The 17271-nt window shown below is 52.7% G+C and overlaps 4 protein-coding genes across 4 annotated transcripts; all 4 read left to right on the top strand.

The window, feature by feature from the left end:
- Nucleotides 1-203: 203 nt before the first annotated feature.
- On the top strand, nt 204-2618 carry QC761_604820 (uncharacterized protein; the record flags this gene model as incomplete). Its single annotated transcript, XM_062880934.1, is given in 3 exon segments — nt 204-722; nt 773-1724; nt 1740-2618. The coding sequence occupies 3 exon segments, from the start codon at nt 481-483 to the stop codon at nt 2616-2618; spliced, it is 2073 nt and encodes a 690-aa protein (XP_062729168.1). The 5' UTR covers nt 204-480.
- Nucleotides 2619-7663: 5045 nt separating this feature from the next.
- On the top strand, nt 7664-8281 carry QC761_0089420 (uncharacterized protein; the record flags this gene model as incomplete). The annotated part of the gene is made up of 3 exons (XM_062872946.1): nt 7664-7904; nt 8023-8087; nt 8144-8281. The coding sequence occupies exons 1-3, from the start codon at nt 7874-7876 to the stop codon at nt 8279-8281; spliced, it is 234 nt and encodes a 77-aa protein (XP_062729167.1). The 5' UTR covers nt 7664-7873.
- An 816-nt stretch (nt 8282-9097) lies between these two features.
- Nucleotides 9098-9763, top strand: QC761_604810 (uncharacterized protein; the record flags this gene model as incomplete). The annotated part of the gene is made up of 1 exon (XM_062880933.1): nt 9098-9763. One exon carries the CDS (start codon nt 9098-9100, stop codon nt 9761-9763), a length of 666 nt encoding a protein of 221 aa, XP_062729166.1.
- Nucleotides 9764-14867: 5104 nt separating this feature from the next.
- QC761_604800 (uncharacterized protein) lies at nt 14868-15899 on the top strand (the record flags this gene model as incomplete). The annotated part of the gene is made up of 1 exon (XM_062880932.1): nt 14868-15899. One exon carries the CDS (start codon nt 14868-14870, stop codon nt 15897-15899), a length of 1032 nt encoding a protein of 343 aa, XP_062729165.1.
- Between the last annotated feature and the right edge of the window lie 1372 nt (nt 15900-17271).

Below are 17271 nucleotides of genomic sequence, written 5' to 3'. Positions count from 1 at the left end.
CTCAGCCGAGATTTACGCGCTCAGGGACGGCGTCAGAGCCAAGCACTCAGCCAGCAGCCAAGTTGGTGGTGGGATCAAGATCATGGTCCGTGCGTTGCCAATTGGAAGGGGACCCTGATGACATTGACAGGGAAGAGGCTGATAAGGCTGGCCCCCACCTGTTTATCGGAGTCTGGATTTCTGGGGCCCTTCAACCTTGTAAAGCCATCTCTCACTGTCACTTACCCTCAGACAGTCACCAGCGCCCTTTCACTCAGTCACATGTTTCCTTTAGACGAAGGGACTGTGAATTCTCTACCAGCTGTCGCGCTTTCTTTAATCATTTCAGTCATTTTAAAGACCCATAAATTGCGTGGCGCAATCAGTGTTTTCTGAGAACCCCGCTTACACCGAGTGAGCCCACCCACAGACATCGAGCATTGATTATCATCATACCTGGTAGCCTCATCATATCTGGTTCAACCATCATACAGCTTGACCATGTCAACTCCACAGTTGTTATCACGAAAGGCAAACGGCACTACAGCAGTTGCCCAGTCTTCAGCCGATTCCCCAAAAGCAACCAAGACTAAGGCACCCGCCAATGGAGAAAAAGTCGTGATCCGTCGCCTACCACCAGGTCTTACCGAAGCAGAGTTCCATGCCATTTTGGGCGATGAATGGAAACTCGGAGATGGTAAGGTCGACTGGTACAAGTGGTATCCTGGTAAGGTCTCGCAACAGTAAGTGCCATGATCAGACAGCCTCTCGCCCCATATTGACATGAGACTAGCCCTTCAAAACCGTCGACACCAGCTCGGGCATATCTCCATGTCTCGCAGAGAGATCAGTTGCCAGAACTCCTCCGCAAGGTACAAGAGGCTAAGTGGGAAGATGCGAAGGAGACCTACAACGATCCAGCCCTTGTCGCTCCACCAACCGTCGAGTTCTCCGTCTACAAGAAGATTCCCAGCGAGAAGAAGCGTGTGGACGGCCGACAAGGGACCATCGATCAAGACCCGGAGTTCATGGCTTTTCTGGAGAGCCTTGCAAGCCCAGACGGGAACAAAGAGGGTGTCACTGCTGAACCGGGGCCCGAAGAGGAACCCGAAAAGACCACCACGACACCTCTGATTGAGTATCTGAAGGAGAGGAAGGCTGCCAAGGCAAAGGAAATCGCTGCTGCTAAGATCGCAATGAAACATGCCAGAACGGAGTCACTGACTGGGAAGGGCAAGGCACCAGCTACCAGTGCTGAGGAACCCAAGAGGAGAAGCACCCGGGACAGAGAGTCGAGAACCGAAAGGGAGAGGGCCACCGAAAAGGCACCCGAGAGGCCCAGGGAGTCGGTCAAGATCTTGACCAAGAAGACTGTTGCCGCTGCAGAGGCTGCCGCGGAGGCTGCTAAGGTGGCAGCCATCCAAAAGTCAACTCAGTCCAACGCACCATCCGCGTCTTCGGAGGCTCCATCGAAGAGTCGTAGGGCAGGCATTGCTGCTGCTGCGCGTATCCTACAGCGTGACCTTGGTCTGAGCTCTAGCAATGCTCACCGCAAGGCCAGAATGGATGCAGCCAAAGCGGATGCCGATAGCAAGGGCAGTGCTGCGAAGGGACCAGCGAAGGAAAATGTCCCAATCGCTCCTGAGCCAGCACCACCCGCCCCTTCTGCTCAGCCGTCGTCATCTGCTCCACCCAAGTCGCAACAACAACAACAACAACAACAACAACAACAACAACAACAACAGCAGCAGCAGCAGCAGCAGCAGCAGCAACCCGCAGCTTCTTCCAATAGGTCTCGCAACAGAAGACGGGGCGGCGGTGATGAGGGTGGAAAGTCAAAGGGGGATAATAAAGCCGACAAGCAGGCCGACACAACGCCTCCGGCACCAGCACCAGCACCAGCCAAGCCTGTGCTTCTTCTCAAGAAAAGAGAGACACCACAGGCCCAGCGTCAGCAGCCATCAGCACCTGCCACTCCTGTTTCGGCTATGGCATCACAGTCTACAGCGACGACAGCCGCACCCTCCCAACCTGCTGCACCGAAAAATGCACCAGCAAAGCAAGGCGGTGGCGGCCGAGAATCCAAGAAGAACGCCGGACCTGCTCCCAGTTCAGGCGCGACACGAGCTTTCATTAAGCATGCAAACCACTCACAGGGTGTCACCGAGGCGCTGCTCAAGGATGCCTTGTCGGCGTATGGCACTGTTACTTCAGTGGATATTGATCGCAAAAAGGGGTTCGCGTATGTCGATTTCACAGACCATGCTGGGCTCGCCAAAGCTATGGCCGCCAGCCCGGTCACGATTGCGCAGGCTACAGTGCAGGTGCTGGAGAGGAAGGATATGACGGCTAAGAAGGGGGGGCAGTCGTCGGGTTCTACTCAGGGGAAGAATGCCGCTGCCTCTGCTTCTGCTACTACTGTGTCTACGCCAACCCCAGCTCCTGCGCCGGCAGCTGCGTCGAACAGTACCGCGCCGGAGAAGCCTGCTGGGGAGCAGCAAGCGAAGGAGAGCAGGCGTAACCCGCGTCGGAGCAAGCGTGGTGGTCGGGATAACAAGGATAAGGATGGGAAGGAGGGTGGTGGAAAAGGTGGTGGTGGAGGCGGCTCTGCACCTGCTGCCGCTGCTGCTTCTTGTTAAAGATAAGGAGTTGGGAGGGTTATACTTGCCGCCGGACAGCGTGAGAGGGTGATTTGGCTTGCTGTCTTCTACGATAATGCCTGCCGCGGGCCATTATAGCAGAGAAATAGACAACCAGCGAATATTTTCATTTAAAGCATCTTGGTCTGCAAGACCTTATTACGGATGGGCTTGATGTGGGCCAGGTGTCAGTCGATGTTACTCATTTAGGACAGTGAGGACCAAGGCAAAGACCTATTCGAAGGCCTTTAGCAGCGACCACTTGGGCCGCACTCCGGATCTAAAGTGATCTATGACCTGGTTTCCGGTTTGCCCGAGTTTGCGAGGCCTGTAGTATCGGGGTGCCTGTGGGTTCATGCGCACTATCGCCAACATCGCTTTCAGTCATCAATGTAAGCGACTGTCCAATCGTAAGATGTGGCTGCACCACTACACCGAGAATATGCCAAAACGCCTAGTCGGTAAGCATGCGAGAGAATTCAATCCCCAAAACGAAGGAAGAATCGAACAAACGATGGTTTCAGTGGTTCCAGGCAATGGGATCGGTACCTAAGAATTGAGGCGAAGTCACGGAGCCTGGCTGAAGTCTTACTCATACCGCAGCTGCGTCACAGCTACTACACTTGTACGAATGTCGGACTTGAAGTGAATGGGTGGAGGAGTTCAAATACCACTTGCTGTCACCGGCCTCTAGCTGTTGATTTCTCAGTTGTGGCATTTCGTCTTGTGGCAGCAACCATGGGAGTACTCAACCGACACCGCCCAGCGCACAACACGTACCTCTGGAACACGACTCACAACTTCGCGATATGGTAAAATGGAGGGGGAATACAAGCACAAGAACTTCCATGCCCCGGGTTGAGGTGTGGTCTAGATTGCTACAGCAAGACCACCTAGGTGGATGACCGGTCCTACGGAACACGACAATTCTAGTCTACGACGGCCCACGAGAATACAGAACCGATCCCGGCATACTGGGGAACATCGAAACTTTTATACGACCGTGATCGAACGATACGTGAGATCATCCCAGCTTTGGAAGAGGGACCATGAAACCAGACACTGCAGAAAGGCCGAGACCCATACATAGGTTGAACAAGTCCAGTCAAGATCACCTTTGCGGACTCTCGGTACAACTGGCTTTACTGATCGCATCGATATGGACGACTGCCACAATCAGAATCTGTCGAGAAAATCACACGATATCGAGGTTACAACGTTGAACAACTGCACCCATCCACAACACCACCCCAATCTACCTTAACCACCGTGAAACACCAACAACCTGGAGTGGTCATCAGACTTAAAAGAAGCGGCACGACTGGGACGACGTTGAACACAGTCGGGATTCTTCTCGGCCCAGGAAATAGCTGAATGCGGATTATGTCTCGATCATGCAGTTGTTAACCGAGCACTGGTGTGAAGGAGCAGGCACATCACTGAAGCTGGTGTTTTCCCACATCGGCTCTTTTACCTACCTTTCGCCAACTTCACCCGTACAACCTGGGCTTCCTTTCAGCTGTTGGTTGATTGGCATTTGTAAGCATCAGGGTTCGATATAACGGTTCTGAGAGTTCGCGGTGCCGGCCTGAACACCTCGCCCCCAACTTACCATGATTGGGAAGATAGGTACAAAAGAGCGAGCAGACAGTTGGGACGTATGCGATGTAACTACCGCTTCCTTTCCCCCAAAAGGCAAACATCGCATGAAGAGAAAGGGGTACACAGTTGATCGTCGTTGGTTGGTGATCACAGATGACCGAGAAATGGGCAGCCACTTTTTGATAGGTACGTTGGCACCTCTCGCTCTCTGTACATGTTGGAAGTGGGTGTGCGGTTAGGTCCGCTTTGATACACAATCATCTCGTCTGGCAAGCATAAATAAGAGAGGCCCGAGGGGATGTTACCTACGTTTCGAGATCTGACCCAAAAAGGTGGACGTGTGAGTTGGGATTCCTTGTGCTTCCGCTCGGTCTTTATCCTCGTCCCACAGATCTGCATATCAGGAGTCCGGGAAGGTCAAAGAAACAAGGAGAAAAGGAGGCACTGTGTCTGTACCTTGCCCACCTGCCTTACTTACCGAACAGGTGGAATCCTGGGAGTCACAGTTTGATAGCGGGCATGATCAAGGAAGGACGAGAGCCAACGAGTCGCCCGTGAGACATTTCTGTCTGTATACCTGCCTTACCCACCTACCCGACTCTGTGGAATTTGAGGAGTCACAACCACATAACCAAGGCAAGGTGGAACACGAACAAGGCAGAAGTACGTACCTTCACACACAAATGATATCCAGCATCTTTGTGTCTACTTCGAGGGCACTTCGGTTCTACTTCCCCCGAATAGATGGGAGTCGACCCGGGCAAATCAAGGCAGAAGTATCTCCACAGATCTTTGTCTACCTTGAGATCTTCTCGGTTGTACTTCCCCCGAACAATTGGGTATTGAACCCTTTGAACAAGGCAGATGGCAATACCTTCGCTATTTTCGGCTTTTCACCTCGGTCAAAGCGGTGAAGGAGGCTGGGGAATCTATGATGATGCCTTCTCCGCGTGGATATACCTGACATTACAGAAAGGGGGGTAGGCAGCAGGACGCTTCAAAGCGGGTATCCTGTCGTTTCAGTCAATATCGAGGAAAGTTGCAGGAACCACGCCGCTGCTTCCCCCTCGAGACAGCGGGCCGTCGATGTGGCGAGTCCACGACGGCCTATCAGTCAGTATCTTTGGAGGGTGTGGCCACGGGATGAGAGGGACTGGGGAGAAGATGAGAGGAGATGATATTGCTGCCTTGCTCGGGTGCTCTTGTCACCATTTTCCCAGCTGAAAAATGAGCAGAGGCGCTTGAAGGACGGGTTCATCCATGCAGAGCTGAAAGGGAGTCTGTTGGCTCGGTTTGATGTACCATTTTGATGGTTGACCACCGAGGAGACAGGCCAATGGGTGAGCGGAATAGTCTTGATCTGGAGGGTTGGTGGTGAGGCCGAGGTATCTGTCGATGTGTATACAACCGTGGCATGGTTGTGTATCTCCCCCAGGCTCCTCAACCTGTGTGCTGGCGGGGTATCCTTGTTGGATGCAAGTCGTGCGGCACTCGTTCAGTTGTGCATAGCAGTACTGAGCGCACGAGGGAATCCTTCGAGCTGTGGTCAGTATCAAAATGATGAGCACAGTTGAACAGAGGCGGGAGGATGCCATCGGTGCAGACCAGTCACGACATCAGAGGACAGAAACCAAAGGAATCCATAAGATACACATCCGAGGAACTGTCCACACGGCTGTGGTGTCACCAGTCAGGATGTAGCTGGAACTTCAGCAGACGACCGTCAAGGACTTGGAGCCCGTCTCGCCATCAGGCCACGAAACTGTCGAGGAGTGCCATCACAACATCTTGCTACCGAAGACAAGGCAACTGAAAACTCTGCAACGCCGTGGTCTTCATCCGATGCGGAGATCAGGAAGGAAGCTGGGCAACAAGGCAACCGGCCGTGGCCCCCTCGGCCACACCGGTAGATGAGATGGCCTGGCGAGGAAGAAAACGGGCAGGGGAAGACCGCGGACCGGTTCGCAAATCTAGAACGGGCTCGCTGGACCCTGCTGTTGTCTGTGAAGGGATCTGCGGTCTGGGCAGAGGAGCCTGGCCTGATCTGCTTCCTTCTTTCACGTTCTGCCTTCTTCCCCAGGAGGTAGTGCGTGTCCCAGATTGTCCGCCCATGACGAAGGCCGGTGACCAGGCCGGTAGCGTGGCCCTAGAGTACACCCTGTCTTGGTATACGTAAACCACTCGTCATATCTAGGCGGTGCCAGGACTCAAAAGGCTAGATATTTCGGGCGGTTTTATTTCAAGGTCACGAGCCGAAAGGCGACGAGGCAGCGAGAAGATGTTTGCGGGTATGGAAATCGGTCTTGCTTTTCTCGGATGGCAACACCATGGACTTGAACAGACATTCCGTGTGACTTCGGCGCTATGCCATCAGTCATGAATATGCCCCATGAGGCAATGGGCGGATCACGGCCCGTCGGCCGCTCACTTGTGATCAGCAAAACTTGTTCAAGGTGGGAATCCGGCGATCTGGGCATGTGTTACCGAAGGGGCCCATTTTTGTGAGTTCCCATGGAGTTATCCGAGCGAGGAGGTCGAGCTGCGCCGGTTGTGTCACCACTAGGGTTGGGGTTGACAGTGTCGCGGGTGTATGTTCCTCCTACCACGCCTCCACCACCACCTCCCATCCCTTTCGGATGCCCTTCTGTCTGCCTTGTGGCATCGGGACGGAAGGGCAAAGAACGCCACCTGAGAATTTGGCGCTTCATCTGACACTCAGGTGCTACACACACCGGCAGAGAGGTGGAATATTGCTGTTGTCAAAGCCGGAAACCAAAGGGTAAGTCGCTTTCCAAACCCCTTCAATTCAAGCATCTGAATCCTAACCTGAGGCCGCTTGTACGTGCCGTACCGCATTGGTGCCCTTTACACTGGTAAAGGTGTGGCTGAGTAGGAAAATAGCTCACGATAATTGTTTGAGCAGGAGAAATAATTCACCAGTGAGGGCTCCAATACCCTCCATTACCAGCGTCTGGACGAATAGCACATAATAGACTCGCGCGAGCCTCGTGCGGCTGCATCGTCCTGAAACTGCTGACGAAAGAGAGAGTTGCAATCGCAAGGCTTTGGCCGAGGCCTCCCCTTTGCTCTCTGCCCACCACTTCCTTTGCTCGGCTGGGAAAAGAGGCGCAAAGTTGGCAGGTTGGAGGGTAGTGCTTATGTATGGAACTGGCACAGCAAGTAGAGATATGCGGCCTTTTGTGAGCTATCCATACTGAAAAAGAGGGAGGCAATAAGAGGGAGCATCAAGATGTGGATAGCAAGTGCTTACTGCGCCGCACAGCCTCGTCTCCAAGAGCAGGGACGCTGTCAAGCCATACTGACATTGCCGTCACTCCTCCTCCGGACACTCCACACTGGCGTGACCCCTTCGAAAAGGAAGAGGCGGAACAAGATATTGAAATGAATGCCACAGACGATGCGGCTGCGAGGTTGTGATGCGGAAAAGAGAACGGAACTCAGCAAAACAAAGGGCTTGGTGGGACGGTCCGGAATGTCGATGCAGGGAAACGGCCGTCGATTCGTCCTCAAGGCTCCGAGAAACAAACAATATTTGACCAAGGGAAGCTTCGATATTGGCGGTCCGGCTCCGAGAGAGAACAAAGATACGGAATCACAATTGTGTTGTTGGTTGTGGTGGTTGCTACTTTGCAATGCTGCGCGCTTCGCACCAGATAATCAAATGTGGGCCTAGGGTTCTCCCACACGCATCGCTGATTGGCTGACATGGCCAATGGAGGGGGCTTAGAGCCCAGGCCTCCGGTTACCTCAACTTCTTCTACCAACCAACAATGTCAATGAGTGACCTCACATCGCGTCTATCTCGACAGTTTCGCAACAACCGCCGCACCACTGCCTAAGGTTACGGTCTGTCGATCTGCCGCAACCTCAATCTTGAGACTGATACTCACCTCTCACAATAGCTTGTGAGTTGTCCGTGGTTCCCCATGCCAGAGGCCGAGAACCAATGGATACTCCAACCTCCTGCGGATGCCCTCATCAACTCCACGAACATGTTTGCACTGCCTACTGGAAACACCGACTACATCACAGAGAAATAGTTTTCTCCAGTGGACCACATGCATGCTCATACCCGGACGTCTAGGACTAAGAGTCCACGACGCCAGGCATCAAGATGATCTCGAGCAGTCATCTCTCTCTAGCGTCGGTCAGTCGGCCGCCAGGATGCACCATCCCAGAAGCAAGTGGTCTAGGGCTACTGTACTCAAGGTGACTAACCTGTCTACTTGCTGACGTTTACCCCATATGTTCCCTCTTCCAGATAATGCCCGGTGTGGCTATGTGCTATACAGAGAGCGCCTTGTCTTCTCACCTCGAACCCCTGTCCACCCTCACCTGCGGCTGTTACATAGTTACACCTTTGACATTACTTTCCACGCTGCAAAGCGTCTTGTAATGTTGTACCTGTATACCATCAGTCATGTCATTCTCTCTTTCTTTCTTTCTTTCCCGTCCCTCCCCGTCCGCCGACTACCTGTTTTGGGGGACCGCAGACCAGACCGGTGCCTGGGAGTCCTTCCCATTAAAGACAGGCCTCTTCAGCCGTCCAGCCCTTGGCCGGGTCTCTCTCCCAGCTCATTCGCTCAAAGCTACGTACCTTGCCTGACGCACTTACATGCACGATTGCTTGCATCTCCTGCAACCCGGAGCCTTCCCATAGTCACTGCCCCCCATTTTACTTAAATATCGAGGTTCCCACACCGTCTGGTCCCTCGACTTGACCGCTCTTCACCATTCACCTATCTTTAACTCACTCGTCTACCAACACCGTCACCATTCACGCCTACAGACACATCCGCTCACCAGCAGCCTACATCAACATCTATCCACCACTGAGAGAGACCCCCGCTTCCTATATGTACGGCCCTCGAAGCAACAGGGTGCACTTTGAGTCAACGACACCAGGCGTCCCCGAGGTCCATATTCGTCGCACTCGGAGCGTAAACCGAGGACCTCGCCAGCCTCGCAGTCGTACTCGGAGTGCCGAACGAGTCCACACCCTTTGGGACGAAACACCAGTCGCCGACATGCAGGGCCGTGAACGCGGCGGCGGCGTAAGCCGCGAGACCTACGACCAGCTCTTCCGTGAGAACCACATCCTCCGGGTCCAGGTCCAGGAGCTAGAGGAGGACGTCCGCAAGGAGAAGGCCTTCACCTCGGAGCTTCGCCGCTCAGTCGAAAGCAACTCTGACAGCGAAGCCCGCAAGACGACAAAGCTACGCGAGGCCCGCAAGAAGAATGCCCTTCTCGAGCTCGAGAACAGCAACCTCACGACCAAGATCCGGGACCTCAGCCGTCAGCTCAAGGACGCTCTTGAGGCCAAAGCGAGATATGTCGGCACTGAGTACGAGACCATGAAGCAGCAGGTTGCTGAGTGGCGCCGACGATACGATGACGCCAACCGCCGCATTGACCGGATGCGTGACAATCTCGATGAGCACATTGCTACCAACCGGGTGCTTCAGGCCGAGGTCGAGACGCTTCGGAGGGAGAATGAGCGGCTTCGGCGACGTCACCCTTGAACGGTTTTGGAACTTGAGGACAAAACCATTCGCCGATGAGGCGTGTACATTACGACAAACATTTCCTTCTCGGGCTTCTCGCGGTCATCAGCGGTTGTTTCTCTGAGCTATACATTGGATGCCGGCTTGATGGGGTTGAAAGAGTGAGTCAGTTCGCCCATGACTTGGCAACCTCGAATACTAACCATTCGATCAGAAAAACAGAAAAAAAGACAACATCGACCTCAACATATCAAGCTTTCTTTGCTGCACCTCAGATTGTTTTCTCAACTTTTCGTTCACGATAACTACGTTTGGCTTTTTCTTACAACGACATATTTTCGGTTTTGGGTATTTTTTGATGGATCGCTACAGCATAGCACGAACATCCCTTTTTTTTCACTTCTTGTACGAATAATGATAAAGTATCACGGTATGGGGGGGTTGGGGAATTGCTGCGGTTTGCTTTTGGACTTGTTTTCTTGGGATGGTTTAGAAACGTTACAGAATTTGACGTATGGCAGCACGTAAAGATGCAATAGACGGAAGCAAACTTTCACGACAGCAGGGACAGGGAATGGGTCGGCCAGGGCAGCAAGAGGGATATGCCTCACAGCAGAATATGAATATGGATTTTTTTTTCTTTTTGATGCAAATACTCCAACAGAACAATCGTCACACACAAGAAACCGGATCACAGCAGAGCCGAGGCAGACAGAAAAAAATAGATTTTTTTTGGAGATATTGTACAACATGATCTATACACGTGGTTGGTGTTTTTAGAGGGTTTGTGAGACGTGATGAGTGGTTTTGTTTTTTCATGAAGAACAGAGGGTTTGAATCTCTACAGTATCGGTAAAGAGATGGGATTTGGTTGGTTGGTTGTTGGTGGTGGTGGTTACTCAAGACTGCTTTGCCGAACTGACAACCGTATTTGTTTCGTGTTACCGAGACACAAAAAACAGGACATATTAATAATGGGGCCAATATCAACCTTGGCTTCAACCCCTTCGGAAGTATGTTTCGATATGATATCGCAACGGAGTTTCTTGATCATGACAGCTGAGGTTGAGGGGGCATTCCGTCAAGGAAAATGGTTTAAACTGGTCGGTTTAGGCAGGCTCCAGGCAGGCAGAGGGGTTTTCCCCACATTTTTCCACACACCAACATTTCGAATTCTGTCTACTCGGGGTTATGATTTCCGTATTTGCCTAATTATTATTTTGGGTCACTTCCCCAGGTGCGTGTGTAGTGGCGAACACGAGCTAGATTTCGGACTGTGGGTGAGTGAGAGAGGACCGCATGCCTTACACGCAATCTTCCATACCTATCTCAACACCATCCGGATAAGGGTACCGCACATCTGGGAATCCTTCCTGATATGATATGCATCCTTCCGTCTACACCTGACGGCTTTACCTTGCTTTGCGGTCCCCTTGCCCTCCCACCTCACCCCTAGAAAATCTACGCGGCCTCCCCCTCGCGGCTTCGGCTCGTCCTTGCCGGTGTCCTCGCCGTTGACTACGCCGCAGATCCCTGGTCTAAGTATGCAGTCCAGATGTCAAAATAGCCGAAGCCGATGAAAAGCAGATCGAAGAGGACCAAAAAGACAGACGTCACGAACCAACAGCTCTCATCGGCTGTGCAAACTACCCTGGTTGAGGCTCAGAGTGGGGATCTTGCACAGCAGAAGGATTCTTGGTATGCATCATGCAGCGCCCTTGTGTCGAACAAGAAACCAAGCCCGCCCAAATCCGCCCTGCTGGAAAGGAGGGGGAATGACGAACGATGGCGATTGTGGAACGAAAACAAATACGAGATCGAGATAGCTTCACCAACCCCCGTGATGAATGTTTTAGATTTCAGGTTGCACAAAAACAACTGATTTGACATCGGAAGTACCGCCCGCGCCCGGAGAAGGGACCTTGCCCGTTGTTCCACGGGCAAGGTGAGACGGTGATACCCTCGCTCGCCTCACCTTGGACACAAACATAAACATGGCAGATTTCCCCCATCCGCCTCATGGCGCCTACCTACGGGTAGGAACATACCTACCTACCTACCTACCTACCTACCTACCTTACCGGTGGGGTTTGTGTCGAGATTCCAGACCGGTAGGGCTATTCATCCGGTGTAGCTGCTGCCGCCGTCACATCAAGATTGTATTGATAGGGTGAGGTGACGCCTGGCCGAACTGAAACGTCCGCACCTACAGCCCGAAAAAGGGAAACCCATACCTCGGTGTTAACAAGCTTCCCTTTTTCGAACATGCATACAAACCCCATAGTTTAGACTACTGTATCTCGCACGCGCAAAAAATACGCACCTGCGCACGCACTCACCTTGGCATCTCTCACCTACTGACCTGCTTCACCTTTATCTGGTCTATCTCTCCCGAATCAAAAAGTCCTACCCGGAAGCCATTACCCCCTCCCCCGCAATTTCACAGAGATAGATAAAAACCGCCCGGAGGCGAGAGAGAGCGGAAAATCCCCGTGTCAACCACCACGGATACCACCCACCCATCATTCTACCCTCCTCCGGACAATGCTCGTTCATGACCACACTCCGGACTCGGACGTAGCACTCGATAGCACTGTCGACGGGTGGTAGATAATCTATCCCTCATGAACATGCTATTCCCTGTTATCCATGTCTCGATCCCCTTTGTCTCTTTTAGAGATAGATGTCTTGTTTGTGTCGTGTGACACATTTCGGCCAGCTACATTACATATCGGAGGATTTTCTGTGACAAGAACAGGGAGGGTGGAGTGCGCAATGGCGCTTTTTTGAAGTTGCATACCCTATCTATCGCGCTCATATGAGCAAGAGGAGGATCAAAAAGATGAAGGAGGGGTGAAGAAAAGTGCGGGGTGGGGCATGGTGATGCGGGGCAGCAGTGAGAATCACTGCAGGCGCAACGCAACGCAAGGCATCAGCCGTCCGGCTGCTACTCGTCGATCCCCATCCGTCCTCGTCGCAAATGCGCGCGCGGTTGGTTGGGGAGGGTAAAGTTGCATATGTACATGAGAAAGCTAAAGAAACATTGGCTTGGCTTGAGTCACCTAGCAGAGAGAAGAAAGTGACCTTCCGGGCCGGGGTGGGGCAGAAGAATGTGGTGACCCGGACGGAGCTCCTGTGATGGCGGGAAAAAGAGAGTGGAACGGGGAAGTAGTTCCACTTCTCTCTCGGCGTGTGGGCGGCGGCGGAGTCACTGGTGGGTTTGATGGAGCAAACCCGTTTGGTGGTTCTCCATCGATGGTAGGGCTGGGATGGGGTTACGGGGATTGGTGATGATGCTTCTTGATCCTTCCAGTTAACCGTGCTGCTGCCGCCAAAAGAGTCACGGAACTCATGGTGAGCTGAAGCGTTGCGTACGGATGTAACATGGCGCTGGGTGAGTGATCATTCAGGAGGGAAAAAGACAGGTATGTGTTGCGGGAATCTAGATCGTGGGTTGTTACCAGATGGTGTGATTTGGAGGAGTACGGAGGACGGAAGGAGCGGTATCAAGTGATGGTGATGTCAAAGGTTGGGCAAAAGCGATGGTTATGGGGCACATGACGGTATATCGTGATGTTTGATCCTGTTTTGCCATTTGGACAACCTCTTGTTGAATCCGATCAACTGGTGATGGTCTCTCCCCTGCCATTGCTTTGGGTGGAGCTCAGCCCTATCCATTTCTTCGAGAACAAACAGGGAAGTCCACATACTCGAGCGCAGGCCTGGCAGACAACGGTCAACTGACCATGGCGGGTCGGGAGCTAATCAGAACACGAGTCCTCTTGGAATTCCATGAGACTGCAAATCTGAAACACACAAACACAAGCCGAAGATGAAGGGGAAAAAAGGGCTGCATGGAACGCATAAATGTGGACATCCTATAACCGACAATTACGGTGACTCACCGTCCGTCGCGCTACTCCATGGCCCAACACCACCAACAAGCGCGCCCTTTCTCCTATTTCTGGCTTGTGGCCGTCTGAGCTCTGCGGTTGGTTATCCCAAGACAAAAGTGCAATTCTTCGTCGCCGACTTCATGATCACAAAGAGACTGTCGTGCGCCCGCCACGGCCCGCCGTACCCTCCTCCCAGTGTCGTGGTTCGCCAGACGGACGGTGCGACCGCTTGATATATGGTGTGGTTTTTGATATGGATGGGAGAATCTCCACACACACGTCCCGCAAAAAGGGAAAAAAAAAAACCCCTCGGTGTAAGGAGACATTCGGACTGAAAGCTTGGCATGCTTGGACCTTGTGTGACAGGCAGAAGAAAACTGCCTTGGTGACAGGCAGAGGCGCCAGGCTCTGCTGGTGGTTCGCAAAGGATTCCGGAGCACTGCCGCACACCATCTCTCGTCGCCTTGCTGATTGAGCCACATTCGAACACGGATTTTTGTTGTTTGAATGCGCAGGACTGGCTGGTACCTAGGGTGAGCGGACGGAGAAGAGGGGGAATAAAATCTCACTAACATAATCCACCACCATTTGCCCAAAAGCGTCAAGTTTGAGTTGGCAGCCGGGCGGTGCTCCGTTGCGCAGTCGATTTGTCCAGTTCAAGTCCAGTGGTCCTTGGATTCGTAACAGGCGCGAGGCAAACAGCACCGGACCCCTCCCAGAGCCTCCCTCCCTTCTGATTCTTAAGAAGAGAGAGGTGTGTGCGACGGTGAGAAATTCGGCCTTTTCATTCTTCCTCCTGCACACCAAGCGAGATTTCCGTTCCTGACCTGGGGCTAAATCTGGTTTTCTTATACCCTCATTCTCGGTTAGGCTCTTTAGTGCTCTTTATCGTTGAGGCCCAACCCGACTCCGAGACACCACCCATTCTTGGTCTTTTTCTAGCCTTGGAGCACTTTTGTTCCCGCCCTTCCGCCCCTTGTCCAAAGTACCCCCTGGTCTGCCGGGGCCGCCTGTGCCATCTGTGCCATTCGCCCAATTTCCCCCCCTTTGGCTCGTTCCCGCGCACATTTTTTTTCTCACTTATATACCCCCAAGTTCCAGTCGGGCACCTCTGCAGCTTCTCCCACGCTGACGGTCAAATCAACGCACAACACGATTTTTCAAGCTGCTTTAGCCTTACAGCCTTCTCCCCCTTCCAAGGGCATCACCGAATAACTGCCGTCGCCATGAGCAGAACAGTCCGCTGGGGCTCGCCCACCGAAGGGCACTACGAGCATCAGCGCAGCGACTCGGGTGTGGGTTCCTTCAGCGACTGCGAGAGTCGAACCTCCAACACCGACCGCGACCGCAACTTCTTGGCTTCTGGCTACGAGGACAACACAACCATCTACCAACTGCAGCGTGCTCTTGAGCAGACGCGCCAGCAACGAGACGAATTTTCCAAAAAGATCGCCGAGCTCGAGACCACCGTCCGTCAATTGCGCAACGAGATTGAGCAGAACAAGGCCCATGTGCGCGCCGTCACGGACCAGAATGAGCTCTTTACACACGAAAAGAAGACGCTCGCCGAGAAGAACAAGGAGCTCTCGGAACAAAACACACAGCTTCAGGAGCAGCTCGACGACACGATTGAAAAGCTGAAGAAGTCCAATCGCAAGAGCACCGTCACCAGCTCGCCAACAGCCGCCAGCTCCACCACGTCCGAGTCCACCGAGGACAAGAAGCCACGGCGCAGCGCCAGCAAGCGCAGACCAGAGAAGGAAAAGGAGCGTGACGCCGACCGCGAAAAGGAGAAGCGCGAAAAGGAGCGCAAGAGGGAAAAGCGCGAAAAGGAACAACACCGCGAACACGAACGGCCTGCCGAAAAGGAAGACGACACAATTGACCGCCTGCGCCAGCGGTTTGACAAGCATCGCGTTGGCGACGAGAGCGACGCCAAGAGCGGCAGCATTGCTTCCTCCAAAACCGCCCGGGCAAGCCGACCGACAAGCAGCTATATCGAGCCACTGGGTCTCAGCACCCCCAGACCACAGCAGACTGTGCCGCCCTCGCCCGCGCGCCATCATTCCTACACGGCCCCCGGATACCCGCCCTCGACCACGTATGCCAGCATTCGCGAGCCATCCGCCTACGCACAGGGCGCTCAACGGCCCGCTCACCCCCAGGTCTACATTGCCAGCGGAGAGTACGGCTACGAGGAGGAGGAAGCTGCGTACCACCCACATCAAGTCAGGACCGGTCGCAGCGAGCGGAGGTGATGTGCTGACGACAAGTTCGGTTGGTCCGGAAACGCAAATCATGATCTCCAATCCCGATTGTTTGGGTCGTGCGTGCACTTTCCGATTGGCCTGTACCTGACGATATGTCGCAGAAGCCTGTGGTTGGCGCCCGATGCTTTGCTTCTTTTTTTTCTTCTCCATCTCTTTCAGGGTTGTCAGCTCTGATCAGCCCCACGCCTCACTTACGCGCCACTTACCACCCAACAACACCGTCACATTGTCCCGGCGACAACTCATCTCTGGTCAGCTGCGGCTCTTTCTGTTACCTTGAGGCCGCCGTTGGCCGAGTTCAATTCCTTCCGTCTTACATCAGCCACACAAAACTATGCGCCAATATTTTCCAGAATCAGCCCCCCACAATACCTTTTTAGCTGACTGGGGGCTGGCTGTGGGGGTCGACCCGGCTGCCCAGAGTTCACATGGCGCTCCACTTGATTCCGTCATTGGCCGAGTGGAGATTTTCGGGAAGGGCGGGTCGACAAGGGGGTTCATCAAGCTTTTTCTCCACCACCACCACCTTTCCTAACCCTTTCCCACGATCTCCATCATCAGGGACCCTGGTGTTTTCAATGGCTTTTTATGTTTGTTCAACATGACCACAATTTTGCTTCTTGGCCTCTTTTTTTTTATGAAGCAACTGTTTTGGGAATTTTTGCACATTTGGACATGGATTTTTTATACCCCTATACCCCCCACCCTTTTTTTGTAACATCATTTTTGTTAAACAGTTTCTTGGGCAACCTCCTCATGTAATCACCATATTTTTGTATCACAAGGGTTGGAAAGAAAGAGAAGGGAACGAACGCATTCGGGTAAAATTCGGATGGGATAAAAGAGGGATCATCAATCATCATCATCATGATCATTGTCACTGTTGGGGATTTATATAGACCGTTTCCTTGGATGTGCAAAGCGTTAGATAGACTCTTTTTCCTTTTTTTTTTTTTTGTGGGGGTGGGAACAACACAAGATGGATTTTTTCGTGGATTTGAAGTTGTGTTTATTGGGCCTCTCAACGGGCTTTTTCTTTGTTGTTGTTGTTGTTGTTTAATCTTGTTTTTTGTTGTGAGTACTGGGAGGGATGTTAAGGGTCTATGTGATGATGGATGATGATTATAGATGGACAAGAGGAGGGATGATCACTTGCATTTTTTGGGATAGTTTTGTGGAATATGAATGGAATACGTTTTTGAGGAGAACCTACCGTGCTGGATGAAGTGTCTGATGTGATGTGATGTATTTTGACTGAATGGTACATGTTACATTGTCTTACATATCGTCCTTGTTTCTGTTGTCATCCCATAGTTGTACAGTGTTCGTAAATATACAAGAACATCCGCCAGGTCTTCTC

The sequence above is a fragment of the Podospora bellae-mahoneyi genome, chromosome 6 (assembly GCF_035222275.1).
Source record: "Podospora bellae-mahoneyi strain CBS 112042 chromosome 6, whole genome shotgun sequence".
Classification (NCBI taxonomy): domain Eukaryota; kingdom Fungi; phylum Ascomycota; class Sordariomycetes; order Sordariales; family Podosporaceae; genus Podospora; species Podospora bellae-mahoneyi.
This window is presented reverse-complemented; position numbering and strand designations above follow the sequence as displayed.